This window comes from Equus asinus, chromosome 10 (genome assembly GCF_041296235.1).
Source record: "Equus asinus isolate D_3611 breed Donkey chromosome 10, EquAss-T2T_v2, whole genome shotgun sequence".
In the NCBI taxonomy this organism is placed as follows: domain Eukaryota; kingdom Metazoa; phylum Chordata; class Mammalia; order Perissodactyla; family Equidae; genus Equus; species Equus asinus.
The window spans coordinates 45,121,679-45,139,728 of record NC_091799.1 but is presented as its reverse complement, the minus strand read 5'-3'; the positions used below and the strand labels follow the sequence as shown (position 1 = coordinate 45,139,728).

General features: G+C 37.8%; 1 protein-coding gene across 1 annotated transcript in view; it reads right to left on the bottom strand.

Moving 5' to 3' along the window:
* Positions 1 to 10,874, bottom strand: part of LOC106831677 (reversion-inducing cysteine-rich protein with Kazal motifs-like) — a 35,560-nt gene extending 24,686 nt beyond the window's left edge. Inside the window, 4 exon segments of the mRNA XM_070519668.1 lie at positions 628 to 895; positions 2,793 to 2,990; positions 5,130 to 5,163; positions 10,854 to 10,874. Of these exon segments, the coding sequence (XP_070375769.1) occupies positions 628 to 895; positions 2,793 to 2,990; positions 5,130 to 5,163; positions 10,854 to 10,874 (521 nt within the window).
* Positions 10,875 to 18,050: the final 7,176 nt, after the last annotated feature.

Here is an 18,050-nt window from a genome sequence, read left to right as displayed (position 1 = left end):
CCATATTGCATCATCTTTTTTTTCTATAGTTTGTAGTTCAAAAAATAATCTCTTTATTAAACCTGTTACAGTAGGATCCATCTTTCAAAATATAAGTACCAAAAACTTCTGGTAGGATTGTCACCAAAAATGTAATCACTGAGCAATGGTGTTAGAAGGTATTTTCCTTTATGTTTGCTTCTCCGAATTCTCGAATTTTTTCTACAATGAACGTGTAGTTTTTTTCTATTCAGGTAACATTGGCTTATAACATTATACAAATTTAAGGTGTACATCATTATATCTCAATTTCTGTGTAGATGACATCATGTTCACCACCCAAAGACGAATGACCATCCATCACTGTACAGAGGTGCTGAGTCATCCCTTTAAATATTATTGCCCTGCCAATGCTGATCCTCCACACTCCAAAACACAGTGCTTTTAGCACTCAATGTACAAAAACAATGTTTTACGGACACACGATGCTAAATAAATATTTGCTGGATGAAAGAATGAAAGATTTCATATCTTCTAAACTCTTAAGTCTACACAATGCAAGAATATACCACATATTTGCTAGACTTAAAATCATTGATTAAAATGCTATTTTCTACAGGTTTTATTAAAGGAAATTGAAATACTGACCTATACTTTGAAGTATTTGCTTTAGAACAACAATGCAATTTAGCCCCATCAAGGCCCACAGAGGGAGGCGGGTATAGAGTGACTCCAGGGTGAACAAACTGTGAACTTTCAAGAAAACACTGCCAGAGAGGATCCTGAGGCAAGGGCTGGGTCTTACAACCCTCGATGAGGCCGTCCACAATCTCCATTTCTGTTTTCTTAGACATCAGAATTCTCCTGCAGGCGTTTTGGCAAGCATGGTCTTCAGCTCTGCCACAGCAATATAAACCTACATTTTCAGAATATAAGTGGCTAAATTAGCTGGTGTTATGTCATGCATTGCTCAGAACAGAAGAACATGGTGGTGTACTGGAAACCATTGCTACTCTGAGCCATATGTCAATATCTGTGGGACACAGGGCCTACCAAATTCTCTCTCCGTTACTTTGCAGGGTAGCAGATAAGTGAAGAGCTAAAGGTGGACAAGATGTCTGTTACCAGAATTCACTACTGTCCCCAATCATGGGACCTCTAGCACCATTCCTACACAAACAGAAGGTCATCCTACACCAACAAGTCCTTACATGTGAGGTATTTCATGCTCCTGGAAAAGGTGCTGTAGATCAAACTGGAACTATTTCCTGCTAGAAACGACTGCCTAAAAGGGATTATGTTCTCGACACATTGAGAGATATGACATTTTAATAGCAATAACCACAAACATCGTATTTCATCACATTCTGGGATATAAAGCTTTTATAAATCTGTACAAGCTAGTTAATCTAAGTTATAATTTAAAAAATACAATAGCAAACTCTGACTAGATATCAGTTTGCTTCAGCCCTTTATTTTCTGCAAAGAATCAGGAAATCAAAGAACGCTTTCAACCAGACTACAGAATTCAGAAGGGTTTCTTTGAAGGAGTTGTCTCAGGTGTCTCGACTCTTTAAGAAACGTATTCAGGTAGCGTTCTTCTCCAGATTTCCTCTGTATTAGCACAGACATTTGGGATGGTTCTTCTTCTACCCTTAAAACATCTTTCTACTCTTTTTGGAGCCACTATCACCTTAGCTCCCGCAGCATCTCCACAGCCTAAACATCAGTGAAGACAGATCTGCCTTTAAAATGAATGAAGGCTACTTGTGGCAAATGCTTCACCTACTGATTTTCATCACAGAGCCACACCACAGAATGTCACCAGTCTTGGAGCTCTGCTTTAGACGCTGGCCAAACAAGGACAGAGCACCACTTTTGCGTTTACAAAACAAGTCTTTCACATTTCAGCATAAATCAAAACATTGGCATCTGGCTTATAAATCTTACAAGTTTTTTGTCACTTTGGTTAATTAGTCAGTTCTTTAAAGTTTGATCATCTCTAACTGAAGAAAATGGATTTTAGGACATACAAAGCAGAAACACTGAAGACTCCAGAAGATGCAGCGTCATTAGGAGGCCCTGACTAAAAAACGTTATCAAGACCTCTTCTCATTTTTGTGATATTTTTATTAGAAAAGTAATAACTGCTCATTGGTAATAACTGAAACATTACAGACGTATAATGTGGAACAAATAGGTATATAACTAAAAATAAATGTCATACTATACATTTAGTTCTAGTTCTGCAACTTGCTTTTTTTGCTTATTATATCTTGGACTTCAATGTAAACATACTTGTTTCTGTTGGTTGTATAGTGTTGTTATTATATATATATGATTTATTGAGTCAATTTTAATCAATATTTCTATTGATGGATGTTTGGGTTATTTCTAATTTTTGTCTATTACCACCAATGTTGTAGTGACCATTCTTTATAAGCATAGATATGTTTTTCCAAATTTGTGAGTTTTCTTGAAGGACAAATTCTGAAAAATAGAATTGCTAGATTAAAAGGTATGATTAATTTGAAATTCTCATGGTCAAAACCCAACTTCCCCCGCAAAATATCCACACCACCAGATTCTCCCAGTGCCTGTTTCTTCATACCCTTCAGACCCTTGACAGTTCTGTCTTTCTTGGCATCTTTTAGCCATGACAGTAACGTCCAATCTGCTAAATCTAAACACCAAATGATGTCTGGTGTTTCCCAAATGATCCAGACTGCAGATATCTTCAAGAAATTACCTCTTTTTTACAAATTATTTTACCAAAGATCGAAATGAGAGGAATAATCTAACTTTTTACTTACTATCTGTTGGGTTCCTCATTGGATAAGATTGGGTGTAATTGTTCACACAGTGTATTAATTGCAGACTAACAGAGGCATAATAATTTTCCACTGCTTTGATCTGAGATGGACCAGGAGAAGAGTCTGTTCAAAAACTGGCTTGACAGTATTCTCGGCAGTTTGTGTGATGGCCTGCATAACTACAACACACTGAGCCCACTGGGGGAAGAAAAGGAGATGACATTGAAATGGTAACAGCTATTTGCTAACATTAAATCATCATCATAATGCTGGAAAAATGTCTTTTTGAATTTGAGAAATAAAACCATGCCATAGAAGACAAGTACTGTACTTAAAACCAGCACTGCTGGAGGCCTAGCCATGGGGACATTCAGGTGCTCACTGGTATAAGAAAGTCACTATCCATCAACTTACAGACTATAGTCCCGTGGTCCTCAACAGGGGCGCTACTCGCTCCCTGGGAGAACTTGAATGCCTGTGGAAGTGTTTCTGGTGTTCATGATGACTGGGGGACTCTGTTGACTTTTAATGCATGGGGCTCAGGGCTGTAAATGCTCTGCAAAGTACAGGACAGTCTCACACAACCAAAACTGTCTCCCAAAATGCCAACAGTGCCCATGTTGAGAACCACCGGGACAGCTTCTTTCCATGTTAGATTTGTGGAGATTTATAAACAAAGCAAAGCAAAACAAACAAAACCAAACTAAAACAAAACTCAAATGCCTCATATTTATAAAAACTAAGAGATATCAAGATCTTTTCATAAATTGGACAATTATATAACTGTATACCTTGAAACAAAATCCTGAAAGTTCTATACTGTTTGGACATCTTCAAGAATATGCCTAAATTGAAAGTTTTCACCTCACAATTGATATAACCTGCTTCAATACTGAAGAGTAAAACCCACATTTGAAATAAATATGACTCTGGACTTATGTATTTTTATAAATCAAGGGGGACCATTTAAGGTATCTGGGCAAAGCTAGATGAGTGGCTAGGGGTGCAGATGGGGGACATATAATGGAGAAGAGCAAGAGACCCTCACAGGAGAGCAAGAGAGGTCTGCGGGAGGCTGAATGGAGCCAAGGTAGAGGTATGGCAGGGAAAGGTTAAGAGAAAGGCAGGTAGGAAATCTCCGATAATTATTACAGATGGTTGTGCACGAACCAAAACCAGGTTTCTGGTGAATTCCATAAAGCAGAGAACGAGCAGGGAATTCAGGCAACTTCCAGAAATAATAATGATGATAAAATCATATGCAAACTAACTAAACGAGGTCTGAACTGATACAGGAAACTGGACCAGGAAACTGTTTCATACTTATTCTGCTGCCTAAGTTTTTGACTTGTAATTACTACCAAACTTACTGTGTTCATTGCTGAATTCTTCATTTTCATCACAAAGAACAATTATTAATGGCTACGTTTATCACTGTCAACCTCAACGAGGATAAACTGGGAGTGGGGAGGGGATGCCGAAGACGGAAGTGAGACAAGTGAGAAAAGGACAAGGATGCCGATCTTCTGACTCCCCCATTACACTGGCTTCTTTACCAGTGTGGGGGGACCTAATTATCTTGAACTCAGCCCCAGTTAGAAAGGGTAGAAGAGACAGCCAGTATTTCTTACTATCCTTTGATACACCCCACTGCCAAGCTAATCTAAACAGCTCTGTTCCTCAGATGCGTTTCCCCATCGCTAACCGCTCTCGCTATTCCCTTCACCTGGAATGTCCTTCCTCCAACTCCACTGTTCACATCTTGTCCATCCTTCGAGGCCCAGTTCAGCTACCAAGTCCACAAAGTCACCTCTAAGCACCCCTGCAGGATGTAATCCCTACTTCCTCTGAACTCCCACAGCACTTTATCAGTGACACTATCCCATATCCACCATGTCCCAGTGTTCTTTGTGCACAGGTTGTGTCCCCCACAGATGTGCGTCTGCCCTGCACGGAGCAAGCAGTGAATGAACGTCTGCTGAATGAACTGAGAGGCGGTCCTGAGCAAGTGCTGCATTGCATCATGGGGGAGTGCTTCCCTTCTGAAAGTGATGCCATTATTCACGTGGGGCATGATCTTCCTCTAGCACACCCAGCACTAGTCTCTGCTTTGTAAATCTGCAACTAGGATACGGGAACTGTTGTAATTCAAGAATGGCCTGAACACTCCAGAGGAAGGAGCCTATCAGAATCCCGCCGTGTACAGTACTTCAGATGGCTTACTGACAACCTCAGTTCTACTGCCAGGGTCTTGGCAATATTTAGACAGCTAAATCCCATTCGTAAACTGTGCTTTGCTCTTTGGACTGGTTACATAACCATCGACAATATACTTACTTTCATTTCAGCTAATGCGACTGAAAAGAGCATTCTGTAAATTAAAGAAAAACAGAAATGGGCAACCACAAAGAATTTCTAATTTTATTCCACTTTATCGTTACATGGAAATCAGGATATCAAACTCATTAAGTCTTCTCTAAACCCAAAACTGAAAACAAAGAAGCTGCGAGATGGCATCCTGGTGAAAAGGGAAATCATCTTCCAGCACGTATTGGGGATCAAGATTATCTCTCGAGCCATAAGCTGACCACATCAGAGCAAACCAAGTTTACGTAAAGCAGTACCAATGTGTGTATGTGGAGGAACTTACAATGTATCAGTTCACAACTTCTTGTAGTATATAATACAGGACATTTAGGGAGACGTATATTTCATAGAAACACTGCATTTTAGAGCCGAAAGGACCTTGGAGGCCATCTCTAACCGTTCTCACACACGGCCTCGCACTAGAATCCCTTGGGCTTCCCAGGCCTTACCCGAGAACGCAGGACCAGAACCTGGGGGCAAAGCACAGAAGTCTGCCTTTTAAGCAAGGCCTCAAAGATAACTCTTACGTAGCCACCCTGGTGCCAGAGATGGGGAACGTCTCTACCGTTTGACAGATGAAGAAACTGTTTCCTCAGCAGAGGAGAGACTGCCCCAGGTCACAGAGCAAGCCAAAAGCAGAGACTGAGATAGAATTAGTGTTTCTAGAGCTCTGAGATCACTGTTCAGAAAACATCATACTGTGTTAAAGTCTTTGTAGGAAAATAAGAAGCAAAACAAGACAAAAACAAAAAATTCACTGTACAAACCCATTTGGATATTCATGGCTTGTCAACAATGATTAATATCACTCACAACTGGAAGAGAATGAATTCTTCAAAGAAATACTATGGGCATAAACGAAAGGTAGATGGAAATCAAGTGCACCCTTATTGTTGAATACAGATGATTCTGGCTTTTAATTACAGCTAATGCACAAGCCAGCCACGTGATCTGGATTTGTTAAAGGACCAGCTTTACTGACAGTTAAAACCCAGGGATACTTGAAGTGTCCCTCTCTGTAGTGGTGTGAAGCTGCTCCACATTCATTTTCTCCATAAATAATATTCTACTGTAGGAATAAACCACACTTGATTTATCCATTTAAAGTGAAACAAAACAAAACAAAAACCCCAGGCCTCAGAGATGAGGGCTAATGAATTCACCCAGTATGAACTCTTTCTGCTAGAGATCTCATCGAACAAGATAAAAGTGGTGAAAAGTAAATACTCCTGGTGTTCTTGACAATGATCTCTCTTCATCCATGCTTCTTTGTTTCTGAATTTTCTGCTACCGGTTGTAGCCAGCCCTCTATTCTGGTTCAATGGTTTCAGGAACACTTTCCATAAAATGATCTAAATCAGTATTAAAAAGCAATCTGCTGCCAACTTTCCAGCCTCCCTTGATTGGGTGAATACAATTCTCATGGCCCTTCTCTTTCTAATAAGCTGGTTGCTCCTTTGGTTTTGGTTTTTTTAACCTTGTACCTGAAGAAGCGTGTTTATTATCTTGGTGGCCATTCTGGGTTGCATGGTCTGACTTCCACTTTTGGTATTCTTCTATTATCTCAAAGTCTCTGGAGCAGTAGTTCTCAACTGTGGGTGATTGTGCCAGGGGACATTTGGGAATGTCTGGAGACATTTTTGGTTGTCATAACTGGGTGCAGGGGGCAGTGTATGTGCCACTGGCATCCAGCGGGTAGAGTTCAGAGACGCTGCTCAACATGCTACAATGCACAGGACAGCTGCCCTACAACAAAGGATGACTCAGCTCCAAATGTCAATAGTGCCAAGGTTGAGACACCTTGTTCTAGAGACTTATGAATCTGTTCAAGCCGGATTTTTAAAAATTTGACCTTACAAATAAAAGAAATACCATTCTGTGGATCACTTAGCTTCAGAGAGAAGTATTAAAAGACACAAACCCTGAAAAATGTCAGAGATCATCTAAACCAACTCCTTATTTGACAGGAGCCAGATATTGAGTCCTAGAAGGGAGAAATACTTAGGGATCCTGGCTTTCACCCACAAACAGGTCGGCATACTATGGCACACAGGCCAAATCTTGCCCAGTGCCTGTGTTTGTAAATAAAGTTTTATCGGAACACAGTCACATCCATTCGTTTACATAATGTACATGGCTATTTCATTCACACTATAATGGTAGGTTGTGTAGACAGAAACCACATGGCCTGCAAGCCTGAAATATTTGCTATCTGACCCTTTACAGAAAAAGTTTGTCAACCCCTGATGTAGAAGAAGGGCATAGGTGTCTCCCTTGATGTCAAATCCAGAGTTCAGAGATATTCCCTAAGCACTTCTCATTTCTCTAATGTTCACTGAGACCTTTCTTGCTTAGGTTAACCCTCATTTGTTGAACTAAAAGCTTTTATATTTCCACATGGCAGCACCTCTAGTATTCATGAACTGTTTTTACATCTTTATCTTCGTCTTGCCCAATTTTAAGGTTTAAAAGAACGATCCTTCATTCAAGTATACCAGCATTTGGCTCTGTTGCTTACTTTATACTCATGATTTCATAGACTTCAATCGTATCCCCCTATTTGATAAAAGGTTCCTAACCTTAGGTAACTATACGTAGGTATAAACTATACCATAGATAGCGATACCTAAAGTACAATCTATAGGTAGCGCTACTTTTTCATCACTTAAATTATTGCTGATTCATTTGACAGGGCTTAAGACATACTACGTAATGAGTTACAGGATTAACTTAAAGTTTCTTCATTTCTTAAGACAGCCAATCTTGGGGTCTTAGTAAAGCGGATTCTTAAGTCTTTCAAATGTCTGATCACCATCTGGTGGCAAAAGCAGGAGGTAACTGAGGGCTTATACTCACTTGTATGGAACCTCTTTGGACCTTCCACCACCAATCTATACCCAGTGTGCCTCCATGTAACAGTTCCCTCACCTCACTCATCTAACTCTAGAACAGATCAAAGTTACAGTGTTACTGAGGTGAGGATCTGCCACAACCCCAGAGACCCAAAGAACACGTCAGTGTACTGGAGTCGACACGGTCCCAGGAGACCGTCCAACCCACAGCCTTTGCTGTACAGCTGGAGAGACAGATGCACACATGACGCAAAGAACATGTCAGTGTACTGGAGTTGACACGGTCCCAGGACATCTTCAAATCCCTTCCACAATATGTGAACCTAGTAAGGCTTTGCTTGAACATTTCCAGTGACGGGAAGCACTCTTTTTCTCGGAATATCTCATTCTAACATCCTCACTACTGAATGAGGCCTCCTATTGAAATGGCAGATCAGTATCTGGCTCCTCCTCTTCTAGTTCCCTAAAGAACCAATTTTCAAAACTCAGCTCTCTTCTTTTCTCTACACTTTCTCTTTCCTAGAGCTTCTTTCACTCCCAAGGTTCAAGGGTTACTTCACGGTTGACCTTGGGCATGGTATCTCTCCTCACCTTTAGTCCTGTATTTCTAATTACCTCTGAGATACGTGTTTTTACATTTAAAAAGACATAACACTCAGTATACTTCAATTTCTTTAAAGTCCCTTCCCAATGTATACACTATTGTCTCTGTTTTTTCTTTTAAATTCAATAATACATTACTGTTTTATACAATCTGTGTGTGTGTTTTAATTTAGTTACTCTGTATTTTCATTATTCTCATTTTCTTTTGCACCTCAAATAATTGTAGATATTTTAGAATTTCCTTCAGAGAAGGCTTCTAGTAATGGCAATTCTCTGGTTTTTTTGTCTGGAAATATCTTAATTTTGCCCTCTTTCTTGAGAAATATTTTTGCTGGACATGGAATTCTAGGTTGATAGTTATCTTCTTTCAGCACAGTTTAGGTATCACTCCACTGTCTCTGGCTTCCTCTGTTGCTAATGAGATATCAGCTGTTGGTTTTCTTTGAAGGCAAGGTCTTTTTTTTTTTTTTTTTTTTTACTGTTTTTAAGATCTTTGACTATGAACTATATCTATAATGTATGGATTTTTTTCTTTTTTAATCCTGCTGAGGATTTGTTGGGCTTCTTTAAACATTGCCTTTGCCCCATATTCTTTCTTCTTCTAGTATTCCAATTAGAACACTTTCTCTAACCTCCAAGTCCCTTAAACTCTCTTTCAGCCTGTCCCTCTGTGCTGCTTTTCCATATAATTTCTTCAGTTCTATTTCCCAGTTCACTAATAATTGTTTTTTATAATTCTCTGAACATCACCTCATATATTCGATCCACCATAACAAATCCTGCAGGTGAATTCTGCCTTCAAATCTGTGATTTATCTCTGAATACTCAACTCCATTGCTGTCATTTCAGTTTTGGGCATTACCTGTTTTTTGTTAAATTAGAGAAGTTTGGAGGATCTAAAACTTAGCCTACACACAACTAAGACTTTCAGTTTTCTAAAATACTGGACTTGTTATTTGTTATGTTGGTCTCCTATTACAGATTTATCATCTCCCTCTACTTAATAATGGGCTGAGCCTCAAAATATCAGCTTTCCAGGATCTAGTCCCACTTTGCCTATCCAAGCACAGATTCATAGCCCCAAATAGGCCTATCTTCTTTTTGTCCCCTGCATAAGCCATGTGCATTTTTGCTCACATGCTTTTGATCCACACTCTTCTTACCCAAATCATACCAAACCTTTCAGACCTCTCTCTTTTGAAAACTCTTCTGTGATAACTCCCAAGATGCTCACTCTGCTTTCTGATTTCCCTGAGCCCTTGTGTGGGCAGTATATATCTTAATTATCTTGACTCAACTAGAGACAATTCTTTAGTATTTCAAGTCAAGTTATAAATGGCTTAACCAGAATTCTAACCTAGGTCTAACTCCAAAGTTTGTGCTCTTCATAATATATAAAATGGCTTCTCAGTATTCAATAAATATTTGTTGATTTGCATAGAAACCACATGCTATAAAATCAGATACAATAATGCTTTATATTTAACTGGTTGTTGGAACAAAATAGAATCTTAAATGGCATTAAAAATTTTTAACTTTATTCATGTAAGTAAATTTCTTAGGAAATCCCCTCAAAAGGGATTTTGCAGCAGCTTACCAGTAAAGATAAACATTACCTCTTCCAAATATAACTACTCACTCTGAATCTCTAGTCAAAAAACACAAAACCATCCTTCAGGGTAAATGCTAATCCCTGAAACAGTAAGCCTAAAGGAGGAGCTTACGCATCTAGAAGTTCACCCCAGGGACCACAGTGTTAAGGAAAAGGTACTAAAAGCCTAGTTTTATAAACTATTCTAATGTTCATAAACAATCAGTCCAGTTAAAATAGGTTACACTGCACCAAACTTACCCAATTCACTTTATATCAAAGAGCTATCATCTCCAGACTAGACTTCAACACTCCTGAGAGGGACTGTTATTTGGGGTTTACAATGTAGAACGCTCTTTCTGCATTAAAGTGCTTGTCTCTCTTTTTATTTCTAAATAACACATAAGAAATCAAATTGAATCTTGAGTTATCTTGAATAATTTGTAGGGTCAGTTTTAAATATACATATATATTACATATATGGTATATTACATGTATACATTTTACATATATATGTCAAAGAACCCTCTTGGCATACAGATTTTTGGGAAACGATTGCTTAATTCTAGGCCAAATAAGGGAGGATAGACCAGGAAAAGTAAACTACTCTTAGTATTTCTCTCATAGGACAGTGTTTATCTCTCTTACCTTTCCTGTCCCATCCTTCATCAACACATACCGGCTGACTTCATGGGGAAATGCAGAAATCCAGACAAGAGAAGGAAGCACACTAAAATAACGGGAGGACAGGCTACAGGAGATGGACAGTGTCAGAGATCATGTGGGAGAAAAGAAGGAATTATCAGTTAGCCACTTTGTTCAAGAGAAACTAAAACTAGTTATTTCAAAGGTAGGGACATAAGAAAAAAAGGAAAGATCTTTTACTTCTTTGTAGCAAAGCTCCTTCCAATAAGAACAGAGGAGAGTTGTAGTTAATTTGGAAATTTTTCTTCAGAGAAACAGATAAAACTTAGAAAATAATACAAAGAGATAAAAGATAAATAAGATTTCTCCAATTAAAAAATATTAGTCAAGAGATAGACTTATAGGCTTTGAGAAAAGAAAAAGAATTCAGAACTACAATCTAGAAGCAGTTAAGAGCTGTTCTAGCTTCCTTCTCCGAGAGAATACAGACTATTAAAAGCAATAGGAATCCCAATGTTTACATATAAAAATGATGAATGAGGCATATACACTTGTGTCCTTAATTACATGGTCTCACACTATGAAAAACAATAATATTCTCACATTTAACAGTGGAGTTCTAGAAACTGAACAAAGCAGTCCCACTGAGGAGCTTTTTACATTAGGGACAATCCTCTGTACATATTTGCTTGATGTTGTGGGAGATCAAAATTGGCCATCCAAAATGTATCTCTTTGCCTTGATTATTTTTAAGAACAAAAGACTCTGAAAGAGACTTTGACCTTCTCCCTAACCGCCTAAAAGAATTTAAGATAAAAGTCCTGTCCCCAGGACAGGCCATCACCATAGATTACTTCGGGTATTGGTAGACTGGGAGGATCCTTGCTAAGCCCATGCTTATCAAAGTTCTGTTTACCACAGTTCTGTTTACCAAACATTTGCTTTTCCATTTCCATAGGAATTGCCTTTCTCCCCTTTGAGGCCCCAAACCACTGACCCCAACATCCTCCTTTACCATTAGCTAAAGACAGTATTTTAGGGAACAGACTCTGCCATTCTGGCGAGTTACCCAGTTTTCCTGAGTCTCTTCAATGTATACATGTGACAAATAGAAATGGCAAGCAATAGGATATATTGGAGTATATGAGGAAGCCATTTGGTGTAAACCTAATTCAGCCTGACTTTGTTTTTTCCAAAAGGGCCTGGCCGTGGCTGTTGAGCATGCATTGCATATCTGCTTTAAACATTTCCTATGGCAAAAACAAATGGCCTTAAGATAAATGTGCAACTTTCCCCCACACTGACATTTCCTTAGGGATAAGCATCTTTCCTTAGGCTAGGAACTGATTGCTGCACTCGCCTTTGACCACCCAGATCACCTGTGACCACTCAGCTTGAGACAACAGACCTGCCACCCTGCTGTGTTCACCGAGACAGCAGAGCTACCTGCAGTTTCCATCAATCGCTCTGCCGACAGAGCAGTCTCACGACTATTGTAAAAGGGACAATTCAATCCGATGTGACACATCCTGTTTGGGGGTATATAACCACTATGTATACCTCACTTCTTTGGTGCCCTTTCTTCCTTCGGGAAGAAAGGCCCCAGGCCATGGTCCTCACATTTTAGCTCATAAATAAACTCACCCAAATTTTCATTTATAGATTGGTTATGGATTATTTTCATTGACACATGTTATAAAGCTGTGTTTGATTTTTTCCTGTTATTCTGTCTCATGTGAATTTAATTCATAGCCCAGCTAGAAAGACCTAGAGGGTAGAGGATTTGTCTTCCTCCTCTACAGTTTGGTGATTTGGATGGGATAAAACTTCACTGGCTGGATCCTGCTCACTCCTGGACTATTGCAGCTGAGAGATCCTGGACCCCTGACAAGAGCTGGCAAGAGGTAAGAGTTCTTACCACATCAGTCTCTTGGATCTCTGCCTGCAAGTTCCAATGGAAATGAGAGTGGTGAGTTTTTTTCCTTTTCTAAATTTAGATTAGCAGGAGTAAACATTGGTGAAGCTAGCTTCTTGGACTCAGCAACTCTAGGATTTGGTTGCGTATTCATTGGCTATCGATCCTTTTCCTCCCAGAGATGGTCATATTTTTCCTTGTCTCCATCTTTGTGTCATTTTTCATAAAAAGGAAAAACCACAGTGCAAGACACAGGCATCTCTATAAGCCTGTTGTCTGGGCCGGTCCTGTAGTTTGTGGGTTATGAGGTTTTTTCTTTTGTCTTGTTCTATATCTTGAGAGCTTGACTTTGTGACTCTTCTGCTCCCTACCCTCTGGAGGATGCATGTACCAGCACGCATCTTGGTGGCCAGTTGAGTAGACTGGGGTTCCAGGAAACACACTCTTTGTCCAGTTGTGTCAGCTTTCAGGGGAGTTTGCTTTCTTAACGCGTCTTTGTCATCTAAACTTCACTGCTTGCTCACTCTGCCTGTGCAATGAAGGCCTTTGCTTTCTCAGACTAATGAACTTTCTAGATCTTGTGAGGGCTGCTTTTGCACTCTTTTGAGGATAACTCTTGTGTCTATGGTTAAGCTTATTAGTATGAGTCACTATTAACATTCTACTTGTCAATGTGGCTAGACAATTTATCATTTAAGTTGGGAAAACTTTTTAATTGGGGAAAAAATTTGTGAGAGTTCTCATCATAATTATTTTATTGGTACTTATGAAAAGCCCAAATTAAAAAAGAAAAGAAAATAAGAATGACCAGCCTTAAGACCCTGACTTGGGCTACAATTGAACTGAGAAAATGTAAAGGCATAAGTGTTGATAAGATTAGAAAGGTTGGAATGTTTGAGCTAATTTTATATAAAGAGGTTATATCAACTTTGCCTGAGAATGTTTTAAAATGTCTGACTGGGAACACCTCCCCTATCCAAAATTATAAGAGCAAGACCTATTGATAAATTTCTAATGAAAGCTATGACTAGAGGCATAAGAGTTGATGCAATTCAGATGAAATTTTGTAGAAAAATTAATATATTTATGGGATGTTATGTGAGGTGATTGCATCTTTTTTTGCCTGATTGTATTATAGATTGTATTGTGGGGATAGGCACTGTGTGTCACAAGTGAAAGGAAACATTTCCTCTGCCTGATTGTAAGAAAGCAGATACATCTGCCCTTCAGACAGTGTTAATTAAATTTACTAACGGGAAGTCAATAGGGTTGCCTGAGCCAACACAGTATGAGATAAAACTAGAGGCTAATATCAAGTGCTAATAAAAAGATGATAAGGGGCCAGCTGGGTGGTGTAGTGGTTAAGTTCACATACTCCACTTTGGCCACCTGGGGATCACAGGTTTGCATCCTGGGTTTAGACCTAGCACTGCTCATCAAGCCATGCTGCAGTGGGATCCCACATAAAATAGAAGAAGATTGACACAAGATGTTAGCTCAGTAACAATCTTCCTCAAGCAAAAAGAGGATGATTGGCAATGGATTTTATCTCTGGGCCAATCATCCTCACCAAAAAGAAGATAATAAAAGCTCCCCCCCAACCCAAGGTAAGTTGGTCTATGGTTAAATAGTACACTTAGAAAAAAAGAGCCTTGTTAAATGCTTTGTGAAGACTTTTAAAGGTGTGATACAGTGTCCTGAAGTTTTAGAACATAAAAATCTTCTGATTCACTTCAAGTTAAAAATTTCGCTGATATAAAGAGACAATTGGAAAAATGTAACTGAGGGGTGGGTCAATCTCTTTTTGTCATTGTTCTTTGTGGAACTGGAAGCAACCATCTTTGTCTTGCAAATCCCTGCAAGGCTGGAGGTATGGCTCTAGAAAGCAGTTTAAAGCTCACTTTCCAATCCTAAAGCCTCCCCTGTTCCTCTCAAAATGCACCTAGATATTGACTGAGATATGAGAAACTGATAAGGCAAATATGCCCCGGAAACTCCATCCTGAAGAAAACTTGACTGCTTTCTCTGTCCCTTTATGATGTACATTTTCTGCTCCCATCTTCTCTAGGACCTGACAGCCATTGTTTGAAATACAAATGTTTCTCATAAACTAGTGAGTTTTGTATTACACTTGATTCATAACAAAAATTTAATGGAAGCTATAAGGTCTCTGTCTACCTGTGTGTTCATGTGTGTCTATATGTATGTTAGATATGTGTGATATTTTACCTCCAGATGGTACAACCAAAATTAGGAGCTCTGTTTAACCTGGTTTAAAGTAAGCACTTACCTAAGTTATTTCTAAATGCAAAAGAAACTACTCCAAATGTCTTTCAAGTTAATGTGATATGAAATAATCTTTGGTAAATAAAACCTTGTTTAAGTTTGTTGGTTTAATTAAAATAGGCATGTCCTCAAAGTTATCAGCATTGGATATGATGCAAACATGCAGCCTGGGTTTACTAGTGAAATAAGCTCATGTTATCCCTGTTACAAATTTGTCAGCAAAAATAGCTATGAATGATAGCTAATTTTGTCTAATGTCTCATGAAGTTTTTGTGGGTAATGTAAACATAATTGTGGGGAACAAATGATTTAGAGATAAATGACATAAGAGTTTAGACTTTTAGCAATAATTATATTTTATGTTATATATTTAATAATTTCCAAAATTTCTTTGATAATCTGAAACTTTGAAGTTTTGTTAGGTTAACTTAAATGATAAAAATTCATTAAGTGTTTAGATCATTTTCAAATAAGATAAAATATTAGACACTAATTATTAAATATAGGTTTACCTACTTTTGGCTTCTTATTAGAGAGAAACTAAAAAGTGTTTGGGTCTATTGGGAAACATGTCTTCTGTTTTATTCAAAGATTGTACTATAAAGTAACTTGTTTCTAAAAATTATGAAAAGTGTTTATAAGTTTTCCAAGCCACAGGAGGCTAATGTAAAAGACAGTTCATAATTGCTTGCTTACTTATTTTTCACTAAAAGTCAAGGTTTCTATGGGTTAAAAATTCTAATGTGTGATTAAAGCTACTAAAAATAAAAAAATGTATTTGTATTCAAGTAAAGTAAGATGTAAGATGTATGTTTGCAGTAAAGAAGGTATAAAGACTGGAATATTTTTGTTTGTTTGGTTAAGAAAGATAAATTTGTCCTAAAGTATGAGAAGGCATGGGACAAATTGTGAATATAAAAAAAAGTTAGACAAGGTTTGTGGAAGAGAAACCTGAGAAGAGTTTTGTACATGGTCAAGTCGGCTAAGATTAAAATGAATTTAAGTAAATGAGTTTTAATATCAAAAGTAAGCTAGCACAAAATTTGAATTTGTTTTTTCCATCTCTTAAAAGGATAATCTTCCTAAACTTTAGTCTGCTCCTGGTAAAGAGATTATGAAAGTTCTTTCTTTGAGTAGTCTACCAGAATGGTAGGGATCTTGTGTTGTATCGAAATTAATTTCCTGTATTGCTTTTACCAGGTCTTTAATCACAGGTGTTAAGGTTTTTCTTACAACTATTTAATCTTCTGCATTCACCTAAAAATCTTTAATTGTTTCCATGGTGAAATGCATAACTAAGCATTGTTTCATAAGGACCTATGACACTATGTGGGTAAACGTTATTGATATAAGTTTTAAAAATTATACAATGTCTCTAAAATTCTGATCTGTCCTGGTTGTCAGTCATAATTATAGTTATTATCTTAAAGTGTTGTATGTCACAGAAATACCCAAATTTCTTTGTCAATTGCCATTTTTAAGTCCTTTGTCATTTACAGACAGTTATTTTTTACTCTGATGCTTTTGCAAATATGTTTCACCTTCAGAGAGATTCATGGAAAGGACTCTCACATTTACTCTAGAATACAGGTTTCTAATAAACTTTCATATCATAAAACTGAACCAGGTAAGAAATTACAGAACTCTAACAGAGAACCTGATGACTTCATGAAACTGCTAACAAGACCAAGAGTTGATTATACAGGACTGAATTAACTGATGAGGATGATTTTAAATTTTACGACCTTTCATTTAAAACAACGCTGATTTTTTTTAAAATCTTTTTTCAGATTTAAGGAAAATGTTTTCTCTTTTAAGCTAACTATGACATAACAATTTGGTAAATTATACTTTTGTAAACACAATTGAAATATTTATATTTTTCTCCCTACTTAATCCCTCCAAAATCTGGAATGGCTCATTAGTGAGTGAGTATTGTTATTTTCATAGCAATATAGTCATTTGCATAAGTTCAATAAGAATCAGTTCTCCTCACAACAAGACACAATTGGAAACATCCATTATATTACCAAAGCTTTGAGTGGAATGTCATATTTGAGAGAAACATGCATAGACTCAGATATGACCAGACAGCTTTTGAGAAACAAAGACTGAACTTTTTGAAATAAGGCCACTTGGAAATATTGGCTTGGTACCTTGTTGACAGGGTTCCCAACAACCTTACCAGGTAAGTAAAGAAGGTCACTTATCTGGCAGGTGTGAGGAACCTCAATATTTTGGGGAACTTCAAAGGAAGAGAAGAATTCACCCAAGTCTGTAGGTATTACAGGCTTTATCTGATGAGTCCTTGGCTTTCCTGGCCTCGAGAGGCCTTAAAATTCAATCTGAGATTCCTTATAAAAAGTTCCAGTAAAGCAGATTTTAAAAAGCCAGTCTTACTATACTTATGTAAATAATTGGGCCAAATTTATTGAAACTAGATTTATTTTGCAAACCAGTTAGTCTCAATTTGGCTACCTTTGGTGAAAATTAAGGTGATTTTAGAGAGAAAAATTATGTTTCAATAAAAGCTCTAGTACACATTTGCGCATTATAGATTCTAGTTTTGTTAACTGTCTTTGAGGTATCTGTTTTCTACCTGTAAACTGGGTCCTGAATTCCTCTAGTCTCCTGAAATATCTGGGTACAAATCTCCAAACTAATGTTTTCAATTTTTTTCATTATTTTTATTTGAAACCAGCCCTGTTCCTGAAGCCCTGCAAACTGAAGGTGGATAACTTGATATAAACTTTGTAAAGATCACCACAATAACATGCCTGTTGCTACGTAAGCCACTCAAAAGGATACGTGAACACCTGATGACATCATCAGAGACATTTCAAACTGCAAAAGATATTTCAACCCTGATATCTATAAATCTTCTTGACTGGCTTCAGAAACTGGTTTATAATTTGCTCCAACCATTAACCTTGTTTTTCTTTTTGTTTCCATAGACATGCTTCTTACTAAATACCTGATTGCTTGCTTCCACAATATAG